The following is a 15,913-nucleotide window of genomic DNA, read 5'->3' on the forward strand; positions in this document are numbered from 1 at the left end:
AGCAATGTTTACAGTGCCTGCTAGGCTAAAAGTTTCTGCCCTACAATATCACATCTTCAATCTCTGAAATTAAATACAAATGAATCGGGGTTGTGATTCACATGCAATAAGGAAGAATATCAACTTGTGAAATAAAGGTACTGTATCAGGAAACTAGGGCAGGGAGGGTAACTCATGTACTTGGATGGAGTGTGTACTGAGTAGGACCCGGGTACCTACAGGAATACCCAGACCCGTGGTTAGTCACGTCATATATTGTTTAATGACAAAAAATATCTAGAACTCCATGGATACACAACAATTCACTGATGTTCACATTTCTTTCTGACTATGTACGCATTTCTTCTGACTTTTATATTCTTGAATAAAGATAAAACTTTAGACAACTTCAGTGTATGCATGACCAGATTGTTTTATATGTGTACATCTAAATACATATTTCCAGGGCTACGGTAAAACGATTCCCAACCAGACATATTTTACCCATCTCTTGAGACCTACAATGGGGACATGGGTAGGGTCGGGTAATAGAGGGGTGGGTACCCGGGTAGTAAATTTGGACTTGTCCCTGCCCTACAGGATACGTATCATATCACATCTCTAATGTATTGTTACATGTATTTTATTGATCTACAATATATTAGCTTTTAGCATGTATAGAATATACTAAATTCATGTGTGAAGAATATGTACATGGAGAAATTTGCTGTAAAATATACCACCCAAGTTTGACCAAAAGCAGCAAGTTTTCCTCTACATTTGACTACTTAATATATTTGTTTTACAAACATGTTCCTGTCATTCAGAAACAATATAAGTTGTAGAAGGATCACAAGGGGTAGATAGGGTTTTATGCATCCTGCATTAGCCTCCGGCTCCATCAGTGATGTTGATGATAATCACATCTTTAATGTCATCGCTAATCAGATCCATGACGTCAGTCACATTTGTCATTAGCATGAGAACACAATTATATCATTTGGAGAATCATGGTATGCATGGTATAAGCCTTCACCTTCCATACCATGCCTTATCAGAATCCATGCATTTTGTTTGTAAATGTAAATTTGAAGGGAAAGTAGCTACAGAAATGATGAGTGAGTCCCGCTCTGGAACAGTATTTGAGTAAAACCCTAGGTGTCAGTTTGATGTGGTAGGAAAGCCCCAAGTTATGCAGTTCCACAATCCTAGGTTTCTGGCATGCCTAAGGAATGCAACTATGCACAGCAAAGTGCACTGCCCCGAGTGGTATTGCAAACCTTTCAGTTGGCCTGAGCAGAATACAGAATAGTCCCAGCAAGCAATGAGTGGACATTTAACCATATGTTACATACATTTAGACAGTGAACACCAACACCTTGTAGAATTATCCCACATTGAAAGAGCAAGAACTATGGTAAAGCCAGAGAACAACATCAGCATATGTGAACCATGTAGACAGATTGTCCCAAGGGTTTCTTACATTTTCAGTCGATACTGTTGCATTCTGGAACAATAAATGTTTCATCTATACTCACAACCAGTAATTTGGTTATCTTTGATGGAGTCAACTTGGAATGAAAAATTCCTTCTTTTCTATTTCCATAACTATCAAAATCATTAGAGAAGGAAAATGTTCACTAACAACATGGATTATCCACCTAATATCTTCATTGACTATTATAGCTTCACTGTGGAAGTGAAATCACCATCTCAATGTCTCTTATCAGTAACTTACCTCGGAATTTCCCCAGCAAATGTGCTTAAAGCCAACAACTAATCAAAATGCCTGAACATCAGTTCAGGATAAATCTACATTCAAAATGTCAGCTTTGTAGAAGTTTCCCCTCAATATGTACTGTTCCAGATTTGATGGGGACATTTTACCCTTCCATGATGCACAAAAAATATTCTCATAATATGTCAAGTGTATATTTAAACAGAATATCATGTCTGATTATCCCTACAAAAATCTGAGTAGTATACATGCAGATACACACACATTATAACAGTAATCATTATGACAAGGGCTGTACGGATCACTCAATGCACAACAGCTTGTGTTCCGCAGTGGAGTATTATACCAGCCGACATCATTATGATCAAAGGGGCAGAGGTCAATATGCAAATGCATAAAAGAAGACTCAAATGCACTTTAAGCTAAAATATCTAATTTCAGGAGTGTTGAGACAGAGAGGGGGAAATCATTGTCCAATCTCAATATACCGGTACTCAGATCTTTTACTCTGATACGATACCTATCGATCAATGTCAATGTGATGACAAACTCAATAGAAGGTGAAACCGGAGCAAACTTAGACTGCCGAAATCTAAATGAAGGATGAATGCTAGTCTGCCATACAGATATATCTTATATATCTTATACAGCCCATGCAAGTCTATACTATTTGGCAAGTCTAGATTACTGCAGTATCTGAAAATGAAGATAGTCTCTGGGCTCCTTTTTATTATATTTCATAACCATAATTTAACAACAGTTTTTACTGTAAAATATGTTCATTTCAGAGACTAGATGTGAGTCAGGATGAATGGGATCTTGAGCCAATCAGATGTCAGCTTTCTTAAACAATTTGGCTTCATTTCTTTACCATGTTGATTTTGAAATTTTAATCTCAGGAAAAGAAAACTGCCACATAACACAAATATACCCTCAATAGTACACCCTGTTGGCTGAAGACAGAACTCCTCATAAAAAAACAGAATGTATAAAATATCCACAACAACATAATGGTGCAGGTATATACAAAGATCGAATATGCTTATCGGAATGTTTCGCTCACTTGAATCAAGAATTTAGAAGCCTTGACTCTGATTGGCTGTATAAAGAGTTCACCAGACACAACCTCCAATGGAGGTGTCTTCAGATTTTCATGCAATCTCGTATCAGAATGAAAGATCAGATGTAGGAATATATGCAAGTTAAGTATACAAATACATATTTGTGATTCAAACCCACAATCACAGGTTTCTGACATGCCTAAGGTACGTAACTCTGCACAGCAAACAGCCATGCCTCAGACAACTGTTGTCGCCTGTGCCCCGCAACCAGACAATCATGATAAAATCAATCTCAACAATTATAGTATCAAAACAGACTTGTATAAGTTAGAACTCAAATTATGTTTTGGGGTGCCAAATAACTGGTGCCCATACATTTTAAAAAATACATGGTAATTCCCACATGTTTTTAGAGTCCTGGTTGAAACACGGGAAAGTATTGAAAGGGAACTATATTGTAACTCTATGGTACCACAGGCTAAACATCATGAATCACATTTGGCACATCAGATTCAAGAAAAATATAGCCAAATTCATAATCACAAAATAAAACATTGTCCGGATTTTGATTACATTAAAAATTGGAATATTCTCAAACCACACTACAAATTTTAAATTAATTTTCAACAGACGTCCTCTTCACTGCCAACATATCTAATAGTTGTGAGGGAAACCCTATCTCTCGCAAGAGACGCAACTCTACATGCGAAACTCAGGAACACCTCGCTTCTTTCAACCCATAACCTTCATCCTTGATCAACTAGATGCAGATATTTGGGGAAAGTGGGAGGGATTAATTCCTGATGTAATAGAGGTAGTATTCTTAGAATTATACACAATGATAAGTATTGTTAGATAATTTTTGCGAATACCCTACCTCTATTACATCATAGCCAGTATACACCAGAGTTACCGGTGGGATCTGGTATCTAGTATCCCTTAGATAGTTGGCTTCTGTGAAGTAGGAATACATATAAATGTATACAAAAGGGACCAAAACGGAATGATATGTCTAGTAACCTTCCAACAATTCTAGGTTAGACATAAATGACGTCATATTACTATTATATTACACATATATTTAGCCATCAATGTGATACTTAGAGACATTATGACGTCACTTCCAGTGATGACATCACCTGTGACGTCACTTTCAGTTGTCATTCCTTATGACCTCATTGAACTGACATCATTTCTGGTGTAGATGTCATCTATGACGTCACTCCTGTGAGTATCGCCACTTCTAGGATAGTGGTAACTTTTATGACATAATTTCTGTTATGCCCTTAGGATAGTGATATTTAACATATATTGACATATAGTCCGGATTTGAAGTCTCCCATGACATCACTTCTGGTGGTAGTACATTGTACATCCTAGATTAGAAGTTTCAGAAGTACCCGAGTTACGCGTCCTCGGGTCGATTGGTAGTGAGTAGGACCTATACCGTGGTTATATTGTTTAATGGCAAAAATTATCTGAACTCTATGGTTACGCTATAAGTGACAAATGATCACATTTCTTTCCGACTATGCACACATTCCTTCTGACTTCATATGTTTGCATAAAGATAAAACTTCAGTCAACTTCAATGTATGCATGACCAGATCATTTTATACATGTATCTAAATACAGTTTGACAGGAGTACGGTCAAACGTTTCTCAATCAGACATTTTGTACCTATCTCTTGAGACCTACAGTGAATACCCAGGTAGGGTCGGGTAAAAGTGGGTGGGTACCTGGGTAGTATATTTGGACTCATCCCAGCCAGGGAGTTTCAGAGGCTCTTCTATAGGGAGGGGAACCAAGCCTGGTTTGGCCATGCCAGGGCTATTAGAATTATGTCGCAGTCTCTTCTATTTTCCTGCATAAGCAAACATTCCCTCAAGTCCATGGATAGGGCGTCAACCTGGAGTGCCAGAGGGTCTGGTACAGGGCTGATGTAGACTGGTAGTTTGTTTTTGAGATCCACTTGAGTATTTTGGGATGTAGTGACCATTACGTTGGTGCGATCTTGTTCTTCCAGGACAGGTAATCTGCTAGGATGTTCAACTTGCCCAGAATATCTTGCTTCGATCTGGCAACTCACCAAGTCCACCAAGGCAAATAAAAATGTAGCCTTATTCAACAAAGAGGGATAGGATTTTCCTCACAACTTTTATATATGTTGGCAGTGAAAAGGATGTCGGTTGAAAATTAATTAAAAATTTGGAGTGTGGTTCTCAGTATAAACAGGAATTTATGGCTATGATGAAAAAGAGGTTGGGTATATCGCAAGAATGATATTTTAGGGCTATTTTATTGTCCCATATATCGAACATAGCTGCAATCCATTGCCAGCAAACTTATTTGCAACAATTTAACATTTTCCCTTCCACCAGTGAAGACTTCTCCTTCCTTCCTTCCAACCATGCCAACAGCAACACATTGTTTGTTCTCTCATGTCAGTGATCATTTACCCAACAACTTTTTGGAATGCAGTAATTATTCATTTGTGGAAACAAGAGCAAATCTTTGACAGTGGGTGTACTGTTAAAACTGTCTTTCAAGGCACAACACAACACAACACAACGCTCCTTGATTAAATTAACTTAAATTATTTTCACTCAGTATCTAAGTTACATCTGAAAGTAAACTAATCATTTGTAGGTTTGTTGATAATTTGAGCAACACATGTATGAGTCTGGTACTGACAAAACTAGAAACATAATTAGCCTGAAAGGGGATTCAAACCCACAATCACAGGTTTCTGGCGTGTCTACTGCATGCATATATGCACAGCAAACTGTGGTGCCAAAGACATCAGGGCCACCTCTCCCCCCAGGAGAACTGCAAATCTTCTACGTGGTCAGAGAAGAGTACTGAATCGTCTCAGCAAGTAATGTGTGTTTGGTTGGTTGGTTTGTTAATTAATGCCGCACTCAGCAATATTCAAGCTATATGACGGCGGTCTGTAAATAATCGAGTCTGGACCAGACAATCCAGTGATTGACATCATGAGCATCGATCCAAGCTACTGGGATCTATGACATGCATCAACCAAGTCGGCGAGCCTGACCACCCGATGGTTAGTCACCTTTTACGACAAGCAGAGTCGCCTCTTATGGCAAGCATGGGTTGCTGAAGACCTATTCTACCCAGAATCTTCACAGGTCAGCAATGTGTGGACATTTATCCATATGTTTCATACATTTTAGACAGTGAACACCAACACCTCGAAGAATTATCCCACATTGAAACAGCAAGAACTATTGTAAAGCCAGAGAACATCAGCATATGTGAACCATGTAGAAAGATTGTCCCAAGGGTTTCTTACACTGCCACTCCTTATAATTGTAGCCTGGAATAATAAATGTTTCATCTATACTCACAAAGTGTAATTTGGTGATCCTGGATGGTATGTATTTGGATTGTAAAATACATTTCTTCTAACATAACTTTCAAAATCTATAGAGTCAGAAAATGTTCACAAAAATCCTCGATTATCCAGAAAATCGTATCTCCATTCACCACCATATCTTTGCTTGGGAAGTGACGTCACTATCTCCATCTCTGTTATCAGTAACTTACCTCAGAATTTCTCCTGCCCATGTGCTCGAAACCAACAACCAATCAAAATGCTACATCCAAAATCGCAGTTGGGACAAGTGACCCCTCAATATATTTAATTAAAAAAAGAAGAATGTTTGAATTGCACTTTTAGTTGAAATACAGTGATCCCTTACGACAACGCTAACTTAGAGGTCCAAAAGTTGATGAGTGTCATAGATGATCAGCGGTATAACTGAGGTGGATTCGTAGGGGGTAGATGACCAACACAACAGTACATGCTCGGCCTACCTAACATGATCTACACCGCATATTGCATATCAGAGTTTGAATATAACATTAAAAATAGTAGTTATTTATGATTCGTAGCGTAAACAAGGGGAACAAAAATGATTGATCATGTGTTATGCGCAGTAAAAAAACACAACATATCCCTTTAGCATGTTTAGTGAATTCAAATGAACAAACAGGTATGTAACAAACTTGTTCAATATAAATTTGAAAATTGACATAAAACATCACTAGACGCGATGATTTACCATTTAAATTGTATTTCCTGCTTTCTAAGATATTTTAAATGCAGAAAGTAAGATGACTGTGTGTATTTTCTCGAAAACTAAGCCAGAAATAGCACACGTTTTCTCCCAATCTACTGGTGATACAGTTGAAAACTGAATCAAGGACACAACTTCAAAGAATTTTGATGTTTGATCCGAAGAAATTGTATCTGAACTTATTATTTTGTCAGGAATAATATATTCCAATATCATATCATTTTAGTTGCAGAGTTTAGTACATATATTTAAAATTATGAAAACCATACGCGTAGCACTTTGGTAAAGCGGATTGCTATTGCCTGACATTTTTTACGTATGGAACAATTTGACCAGTCACCATACATGCCATAGGGACTTCCCGGCGTACATGTACTTGGATTGTGATAACGTAATGTTGGCATACAATACTCAAACTGCCACAAAAATTACTTTTAATGAGTATATATACCCATTTCAAGGCATCAATAGCGGTAATCTGATTGTGGTTGCTGTAAATAACAGTGAGTTGGGGCAATCTGATGATCAGTTCACACAATTTCTTGGAACTTGTAAACAATAATGAACAAAATTTTGAAAAAAAATAATAAAATATATTATAAACCTAGCCCAGATATACAATGAATGTGTTTTCAAAACCAGATAGTGTAATAATAGGATTCATTTGTGTACTTCAGTTCAGACTTGTTGACTGGTATTTTAAAGATGTATGTTATTTTTGGGAGACATTGCTATTACCGAGACAGCCCTATATTGAATTGCGCAGTAGGAACACTGAATATGTTTTCAGGAGTGTTGCAACAGAGAGGGCGAAATCATTATGCAATCTCATTAACCTACTTTGGAGATGTCTACAAATCTTCATGTGAGACAGAACGCAAGGAGAGACAAGTACTGGTGATATCCGGTAAATGATGCCATATATTGGTATATTGTGGATGGTTTCAATCAACAAATCTTAGCATCACATCACTTAAACTGGACTGTATGGTGATATCATAACAGAATGCAAAAATATTACAACAGATCGTTCTCTAATGACTGAGGATAATTATAATCTAAAACAACTTCTATCTCCAGATGTCATTGCATAGTGTTCTCTAAAGGGACTAATGAAAGGCTGAGGTTGGTCTCAATAAACTCTGCTACCTGTCTGGGGGAGAAGTAGTCCAGCCATCGCATCAGGTGCTGTGCATAGGTCCCGGGGTTGAGACAACGGCTGCGTAATTCTCGGACTCGCCGCGGCGCCATTTCTGTTGCAGTGATTATCTCATGGAACGAGTAGTTAAGTGCTGTTGGATCTTCATGTGCCCGCATGTGCTACAGAAAAGACATTGAGAGTTACGTGTAAATGATATGCAGCTGGAAAAAAACCTTTACAGAATGCAAAATTAAGGTGTCTCACACATTGATCAAGGGTAGCGGCTATATACCAATGCCAGTTGGAGGCAATTAGGAATATTTTGGTCTCAAATAGGTCATTTTCTGTAGCTCACCAGACTTATGGAGAAATAATTTTATGACACTTCAACCATATTTGTACAAACATCTACGATGAATTACTGAAAAATTGGTGCAAAAGATTCTATGAAAAAGACAAAGTATGCAACAATGTTTATGACACAATGTTGAGTGCTAATAGAGATGCTTGGAACTTTTCATAGTCATTACAATGACACAAAGTTAAAGCCCTTGGTCCCGTGGTTCTAAAGAATAAGATTTGATTTATAAATAATTTTCAAAAAAGAACATTTTAGATAAGATGTCTTCATCATGTTCATGAGAAGGGAACTGAACCCCAGATTTCAGCTTCATCAGTCAAGCAGTGAGCATGGTGAGAAGTTATTTAAAATCATGGTCAAAATCAAAATCATTTAAAATCAACAGCCGAAGCAATAGCTGTTTTTTGCTTTGACTAGCCAAGTAGTAACTGACACACAAGTCAAATTGTACAAAAAGCTAGTCTACCATATGTGGACAGTTAAGACCTGTCCGAACTTCTTTCGCGATTTTCTGCAGAATCAAAAGGATAATGAAACTTTGCTGGGATCATCCTACCGACAGCCTCTCATATGTTGCTCTAACCATTTCTTTTCAAGGTCAAGTTTGGTTTCCATGGCAATTATATGCAAAGACCTACTTTTTGCAATTGATTCCCAATGTAAACAGATAATTTGATGAAAAATGGAAGTAGACTAGAGTGTGGTGGAGACTAAGATCTGGTTTTCCAATTTTGCACCTATTTTGATTCATTTGTATTGCCTATGACAGTGTTTTAACTTTTGTGACACCAATTATTATGCTGTTAAGGTTAAATCAAGGTCAAAATTCAAGATATCACAAACAATGGAACACTTATGTGAGGTCCCACCACCAACTTCATGTCACTACATTTTGAAAAACATGGCCAATTACTAGCCATTAATCACTTAATGGGTTTCTAAAGACACTGAAGTAAAATCCTTCATATGACTTGTAGTTTCAAGGGTGAGGTTGAAATTGTAGTACCACTGGAAAATTGGGGGATGGGAATGTTGATAGTTATATTGGATTCAAAAACAAAATTTGCCAAAAAGTATGGTATATATTACTAAAAAAACACCTACATGTTGCATATCATATTTCAAAACACCTGCAGAAATAGCAGAAATGAACCAAAAAGCACAAGTTCAATTTGCGCATATGTGCAAACATGACAAACGTTTCAAACAGAATCAAAATTCTGTGAGCACTTGTGAGAGACAAGTCATGTGAGCTAAAATTGACATCATGATTGGCTGCAAAGGATGTAACTCTGCATAATATAGCTACAAAGAGAAAAGAACGCTACACAGAAACGTAGGTTTCTAGGGTGACACAAAGTAACACATTGTTAAGTGATGCCTTCCATCAACATTAATACATGCAGCCACTATGGGATGCAGCAGTGATTATGAGTCTGTTTTTACTACACTAATGAATGCAGGCTGTTTATGGCCCATGGAAGGTCAAAACCCTTTTGTGTGCACGAACTTTGAGCAAACTACATCAGTGCTTTCCATTGAAGCAATTTTGTAGAGCAGATAGCCAAGTGAGAACTGACAACATAGGATTCTGGCATGCCCAAGGGACACAATAGACGACAGGGCCACCCATGCCTCCAAGCAGGTTGATGGAGGAAAGTTTTATTTGTTTGTTTGATGTTTAACACCACACTCGGCAATATTCCAGCCATATGACAGCGGTCACTAAATAATTGAGTCTGGACCAGACTATCAAGTGATTGACATCATGAACATCGATCTACCAACTGGGATATAATGACATGCATCAACCCAGTCAGCGAACCTGACTATCCGATCCCGTTTGTCACCTCTTTTGACAAGCATAGTCGCCTTTTACGTCAAGCATGGGCCGTTAAAGAGCTATTCTACCCCTGGGTGCTGTTGTACACAACAAACCTAGCACAAGGACTGTCATAAGTCTATGTTAAATTTAAATTTACAATCAGCTTAGTGCTAAGATCGCTTTGTACAACGGCACCCAGATGTTCATGGATCTATGGAGGAATGTGGTATACACAAAACAAAAAAATATTGACAATGAACTACTGATAGCATACCTGGTACCACGAGTAGGCCCGCTTGGAGGGACTGAGAAGTATACATATAATTTTGGCCCTAGGTAACAAAGCATGAGCCCGCATCGGAACTAGGTCTCTGTCAAAGTATGTTGCACTCTTCTCAAACATAAACATTGAGGTAGAATTCACAGGGACTGGGAAAAACTCCATGTACCTGTATGGAAATAAGCACAACATTAATTACTTCACAGCTGATATACACCTACTACATAACACAGTACAAAACTGTTATAACTACAAACAAGACAATAAATCCCCCAGGCCCCCCAAAATTCATAAGAACAAATCATGTGACTGTTACAGCAAGTCCAACAAGAGTGACCTGTCCAGCTTGATGAGAGTATTCCTATCTGATCTAGGTGTCTGCATACAAAAGTAGTTATTAACCTATCAAAACAATACCATGAACTGAAATTTGGAACTTTGTATTTGTATGTCATGTTATAAGCATATATACAGCAAATGGCACGGATAAAAAAACCAGTTCATTATATCTGCCTGTTCTTTATAAGTGTGTTCATTATAAACATAGTTTACTGTATTATGAAACTGACCAATACAAGCCATTAAGAAACTGACCAATACAATCCTTAAGTAACTGACCAATTCAAGCTACTAAGAAACTGACCAATACAAGCCATTAAGAAACTGACCAATCGATTCCTTTGTAGTAGTTATTGCCATTGAAGAACTGGATTTCCTCATAGGTTTCTGGGCTGTTGTAGTTGCTGAGGATTGATGGATGCATCCCCAGAAATGTGTACAGAGCTGTTGTCCCTGGAAGTGAAGGAGGAGTGTTATTATGGTTAATTTCTTATTAAAAGACCAGTGCAGATTCAGGTTAGAATAGGTCTTCAGCAACCCATGCTTGTCGAAAAGGTGACTATGCTTTCATTAGAGGCGACTTACGGAATTGGATGGTCAGACTCTCTGGCTTGGTCTGGTCCAGACGCAATTATTTACAGACTGCCGTCATATAGCTGGAATATTGACGAGTGGGGCGACAACTAACAAATTTAATGCCATTCTCTGCAATATTCCAGCCATGTGATAGCAGCCTGTAAATAATTAAGACTGGTCCAGACAAGCCTGTGATCAATATTATGAGCATCTGTCAGACTCTGATAACATGCTATCAATCAAGTCACTGACAGCACTGCTCCAACCACTGGGGTATGACGTCATTCATCACTAAATAAATAATAACATTATATAACACATACAAATCACATCTTTAGGAAAATGTTTATTTTTAAAAAAAGTACCAAACAATTTCCTCATCATATTTTATATGTTGATATTTATTTATATTCATAGTGTGCACTTTTATAGTCATTACATTTGTAATAACATTGATGGAAATATTTTGTGTAATCCGTATATAATTTGATAACCCACCTGTTTTCTGTGGCCCGATAACCAGAAACTTTGGCATTCTGGAGCAGGTCTTGTTGGCGGACCAAATCAGCAAATGACGTTTGTAATCACATGGGTTCTGCAGCAAAGAAAAGGTACACCACATCCAAATAAAAACACAACCGAACAATAATACTTGTCTAATATTGCATCCTTTCTATGTCCTACCATAGCTCTGTGTCCTACTCTGGATCTGAGTCCTACCCTGAATTTGTTTCCTACGATGGATCTCAAACCTACCCTGGATCTGTGACCCACCCTGATTCCTAACTGGGGTCTGGAGTCTAAGTCATACCCTGGACCTGAATCCAACCATAGATCTGAGTCCTACCATAGATCTGAGTCCTACCACAGATCGCAGTCCTACAACAAATCTTAATCTTTCAACCACAAACTACAAAGATCAGGTCTTATTCCTGACATTACCTGCCAGATAGGGTCCCTTTCCTCTGGGAACATCTCGAAGTACTTGAGTCCAAGCTGCAATGGAGGTAGACTTCTCAGACGGAGGTTGGTCCAGCACTTGATGAACCTGACCACACTCTCGAATGTGTACAGAGCCAGGCGGTCATTACCATAGTTGGACAGGTGGGTCATGAAGATGCTCACCTGTGTTGACACAAGCAAGGCTACTTTCAAAACATATCAATATTCTCATAATACATGATTAAATCTCTTGATCATACTTTTCAGGATATAAACAAGACTGCGTACTAAAGAAAAGGCACAGGTATGACCAATCATAGCCATGTACTAACTTCAACTTACCGGACTGTATAGGAATGTCTGAAAGAGTTCTCCCCCTTGAATGTTCTTGTCCAGTTCCTCCTTGCCCCCATTGTAATCACTCATGGAGATAGTGTGTGTGAACAAGCCACAGGTCTGACGTGGAAGCACCTTAGAAATGAGAAGGAATTATGAAGGAGGTCAGGCTAATGTCTTATACACCTGCTTGTAAAGAGTCCAAAACACTTTTCCCTTTTAATTTACATCAAAACTTTGGGGATATGGCTATTTTAATGAGTGTGAGAATCAGCAACTGGTTTCTGGACACAAATAGTTTTCTATAACAGGAATCAGTAGCTAATATTTGATTCTAAATCGTGTTATACCAGTCATACTGCACACCTCTAAAATCAATATTGTTGTAAATCAAAATATTGGTAACACCAGGGCCCATTAGTACAAAACAATCTTAGCACTACGACTACTGTAAGCCTATATTAAAATATGGGACTTATGATCATCATACCGCTAAGATTGCTTTGTACAAGTGGGTCCGGGACTCTCTACTTACCATAATTCCCTTGTGTATGAATCCCCGCCGGCGCCAGTAGGGGTAAAGCCTGGGGTACTCCTCCGTGCTGGTGACCTTGATGTCCCACACATTGTGCCAGGCGTGGTACAGTGCATCATGGACAGGGTACACCCCTGAGTGGTGAGGGGCCACAGCGTACTGGAACTTTACATGGATGTCATTCTCCTGCAAGGCAGTTCACATAGTGATTAGATACACGCACGTCTACAATGTCTAAAGTTTTATGAAAAAATGAAAAGACCTGAGGACATCCCATTACAGGTAACTTCAGAGCAACCTTTCGCGAACCTTGAAGTTCTAGCTTCAAAATTTAAAAACTCAATAAAAGAACATCCTGGAATGTCTAATAGATGGCCAAGATAGTATGGCAGTATTTCCACAGGCCATCCAAAGTCTCTTCCGAACAAACGTTTTTTACATTGAAGCGAGAGATAGACAGTGATATTTACAGAATCAGTCATACAGCCCATAACTGTCATTTGGAATACCACATGTTAACCTTTCCGAGGTTACATGACTAGAACCCTTTCTGGCTGTCACTTTCCTGATCTAGTAAGCAGCAATCTGATTTGTAAGATGAAAGGTCGTTCTGACATGACCCGTAATGGAATGTCTTGAAAGATCTTTGTTTAGTGGTAGGGAAAACTAAGATTTGATTTTAATGAGATTAGGTTTTGGCAAGGCTTGCAGCTGGAGACCACAGGTTTAAATATGACTTAAAGGAAAACACAATTCTTGCAAACAATGCAGTCTTTTGGCACAAATTATTCTTAAAACTAACCATGCTAACAGAACATGAATTTTACAAAACAAATACAAAAAAAGGGTAGTGCCTATATCATGTGTATGTTTTCAGGAACTTTAAGCAACTTTATTCCCTTGCCTGGTGAATCCTTAATACTAGATCTTTCCTCACATTATTAATGGAAATCACAAATACATGTAATATAATTAACATGTGGTTCGTGTAGCCTGAACTGATGATGGTTTCAAAATGCTAGCTGCAGTTTAACATGGATATAACACTCAGCACCAAGCAGGGTAACAAGTACCATCTTTTAACATGTGTGTGGGTGTAAAGTGCCTCACAAGGTGTGTACAGGTGTAAAGTGGCTCACAAAGTGTGTACAGGTGTAAAGTGACTCACAAGGTGTGTATGGGTGTAAAGTGACTCACAAGGTGTGTATGGGTGTAAAATGACTCACAAGGTGTGCATGTGTAAAGTGCCTCACAAGGTGTGTACAGGTGTAAAGTGCCCACAAGGTGTGTACAGGTGTAAAGTGCCTCACAAGGTGTGTACAGGTGTAAAGTGCCTCACAAAGTGTGTATGGTTTAAAGTGCCTCACAAGGTGTGTACAGGTGTAAAGTGACTCACAAGGTGTGTATGTGTAAAGAGCCTCACAAGGTATGTACAGATGTAAAGTGCCTCACAAGGTGTGTACAGGTGTAAAGTGCCTCACAAGGTGTGTATAGGTGTAAAGTGCCTCACAATGTGTGTACAGGTGTTAAGTGCCTCACAAGGTGTGTACAGGTGTAAAGTGACTCACAAAGTGTGTATGGCTTAAAGTGACTCACAAGGTATGTACAGGTGTAAAGTGACTTACAAGGTGTGTACAGGTGTAAAGTGCCTCACAAGGTATGTATGGGTGTAAAGTGCCTCACAAGGTATGTAAGGGTGTAAAGTGACTCACAAGGTGTATATGTGTAAAGTGACTCACAAGGTGTGTACAGGAGTAAAGTGCCTCACAAGGTGTGTACAGGTGTAAAGTGCCTCACAAGGTGTGTACAGGTGTAAAGTGCCTCACAAGGTGTGTGCAGGTGTAAAGTGCCTCACAAGGTGCGTACAGGAGTAAAGTGCCTCACAAGGTATGTATGGGTGTAAAGTGCCTCACAAGGTATGTATGGGTGTAAAGTGCCTCACAAGGTATGCATGTGTAAAGTGACTCACAAGGTGTGTACAGCTGTAAAGTGCCTCACAAGGCATGTATGAGTGTAAAGTGCCTCACAAGATGTGTACAGGAGTAAAGTGCCTCACAAGGTGTGTATGTGTAAAGTGACTCACAAGGTGTGTACAGGTGTAAAGGGGCTCACAAGGTGTGTATGGGTGTAAAGTGACTCACAAGGTGTGCACAGGTGTAAAGTGACTCACTTGGTATGTATGGGTGTAAAGTGACTCACAAGGTATGTATGGGTGTAAAGTGCCTCACAAGGTGTGTATGTGTAAAGTGCCTCACAAGGTGTGTACAGCTGTAAAGTGCCTCACAAGGTATGTATGGGTGTAAAGTGCCTCACAAGGTGTACAGGGTTAAAGTGACTCACAAGATGTGTACAGGTGTAAAGTGCCTCACAAGGTGTGCATGTGTAAAGTGCCTCCAAGGCGTTTAGGGTGTAAAGTGACTCACCTTGGCAAACTGGAAGTTCATCAACATGGAGCGCTCCAGGAACTCCTGGTCAAACTTGTGAGCCTGTTCATGTCTCCACATGTGTCCGAACCACCAGAACTTGTCTCGATACTCTGCAGCAGCAACAAAAACAGTTGCAGCAGGCATCATAACTTGCACTTCACTCAGTGTATATCAACATTCACAACTAAGGTCTCTTAGGTAGTTAACAAAGTGCTAAGCTAAATTCCTGCTACATGATGGCAGCTTCCATACAATCGAGTGTGGTCCAGA

At 38.9% G+C, this 15,913-nt stretch overlaps 1 protein-coding gene across 1 annotated transcript in view; it reads right to left on the reverse strand.

Moving 5' to 3' along the window:
- The window catches only part of LOC139468026 (bifunctional heparan sulfate N-deacetylase/N-sulfotransferase-like), a 39,105-nt gene that overhangs the window by 3,274 nt on the left and 19,918 nt on the right, over positions 1-15,913 (reverse strand). The window contains exons 4-11 of the mRNA XM_071249696.1: positions 15,641-15,753; positions 13,218-13,403; positions 12,689-12,817; positions 12,347-12,529; positions 11,903-11,999; positions 11,158-11,281; positions 10,484-10,658; positions 8,032-8,202 (exon numbers count right to left, since the gene is read on the reverse strand). Coding sequence (XP_071105797.1) covers positions 8,032-8,202; positions 10,484-10,658; positions 11,158-11,281; positions 11,903-11,999; positions 12,347-12,529; positions 12,689-12,817; positions 13,218-13,403; positions 15,641-15,753 — 1,178 coding nt within the window. The remainder of the gene's footprint in view (positions 1-8,031; positions 8,203-10,483; positions 10,659-11,157; positions 11,282-11,902; positions 12,000-12,346; positions 12,530-12,688; positions 12,818-13,217; positions 13,404-15,640; positions 15,754-15,913) is intronic.

This window comes from Haliotis cracherodii, unplaced genomic scaffold (genome assembly GCF_022045235.1).
Source record: "Haliotis cracherodii isolate W230 unplaced genomic scaffold, xgHalCrac1.p SCAF_2, whole genome shotgun sequence".
Lineage (NCBI taxonomy): Eukaryota > Metazoa > Mollusca > Gastropoda > Lepetellida > Haliotidae > Haliotis > Haliotis cracherodii.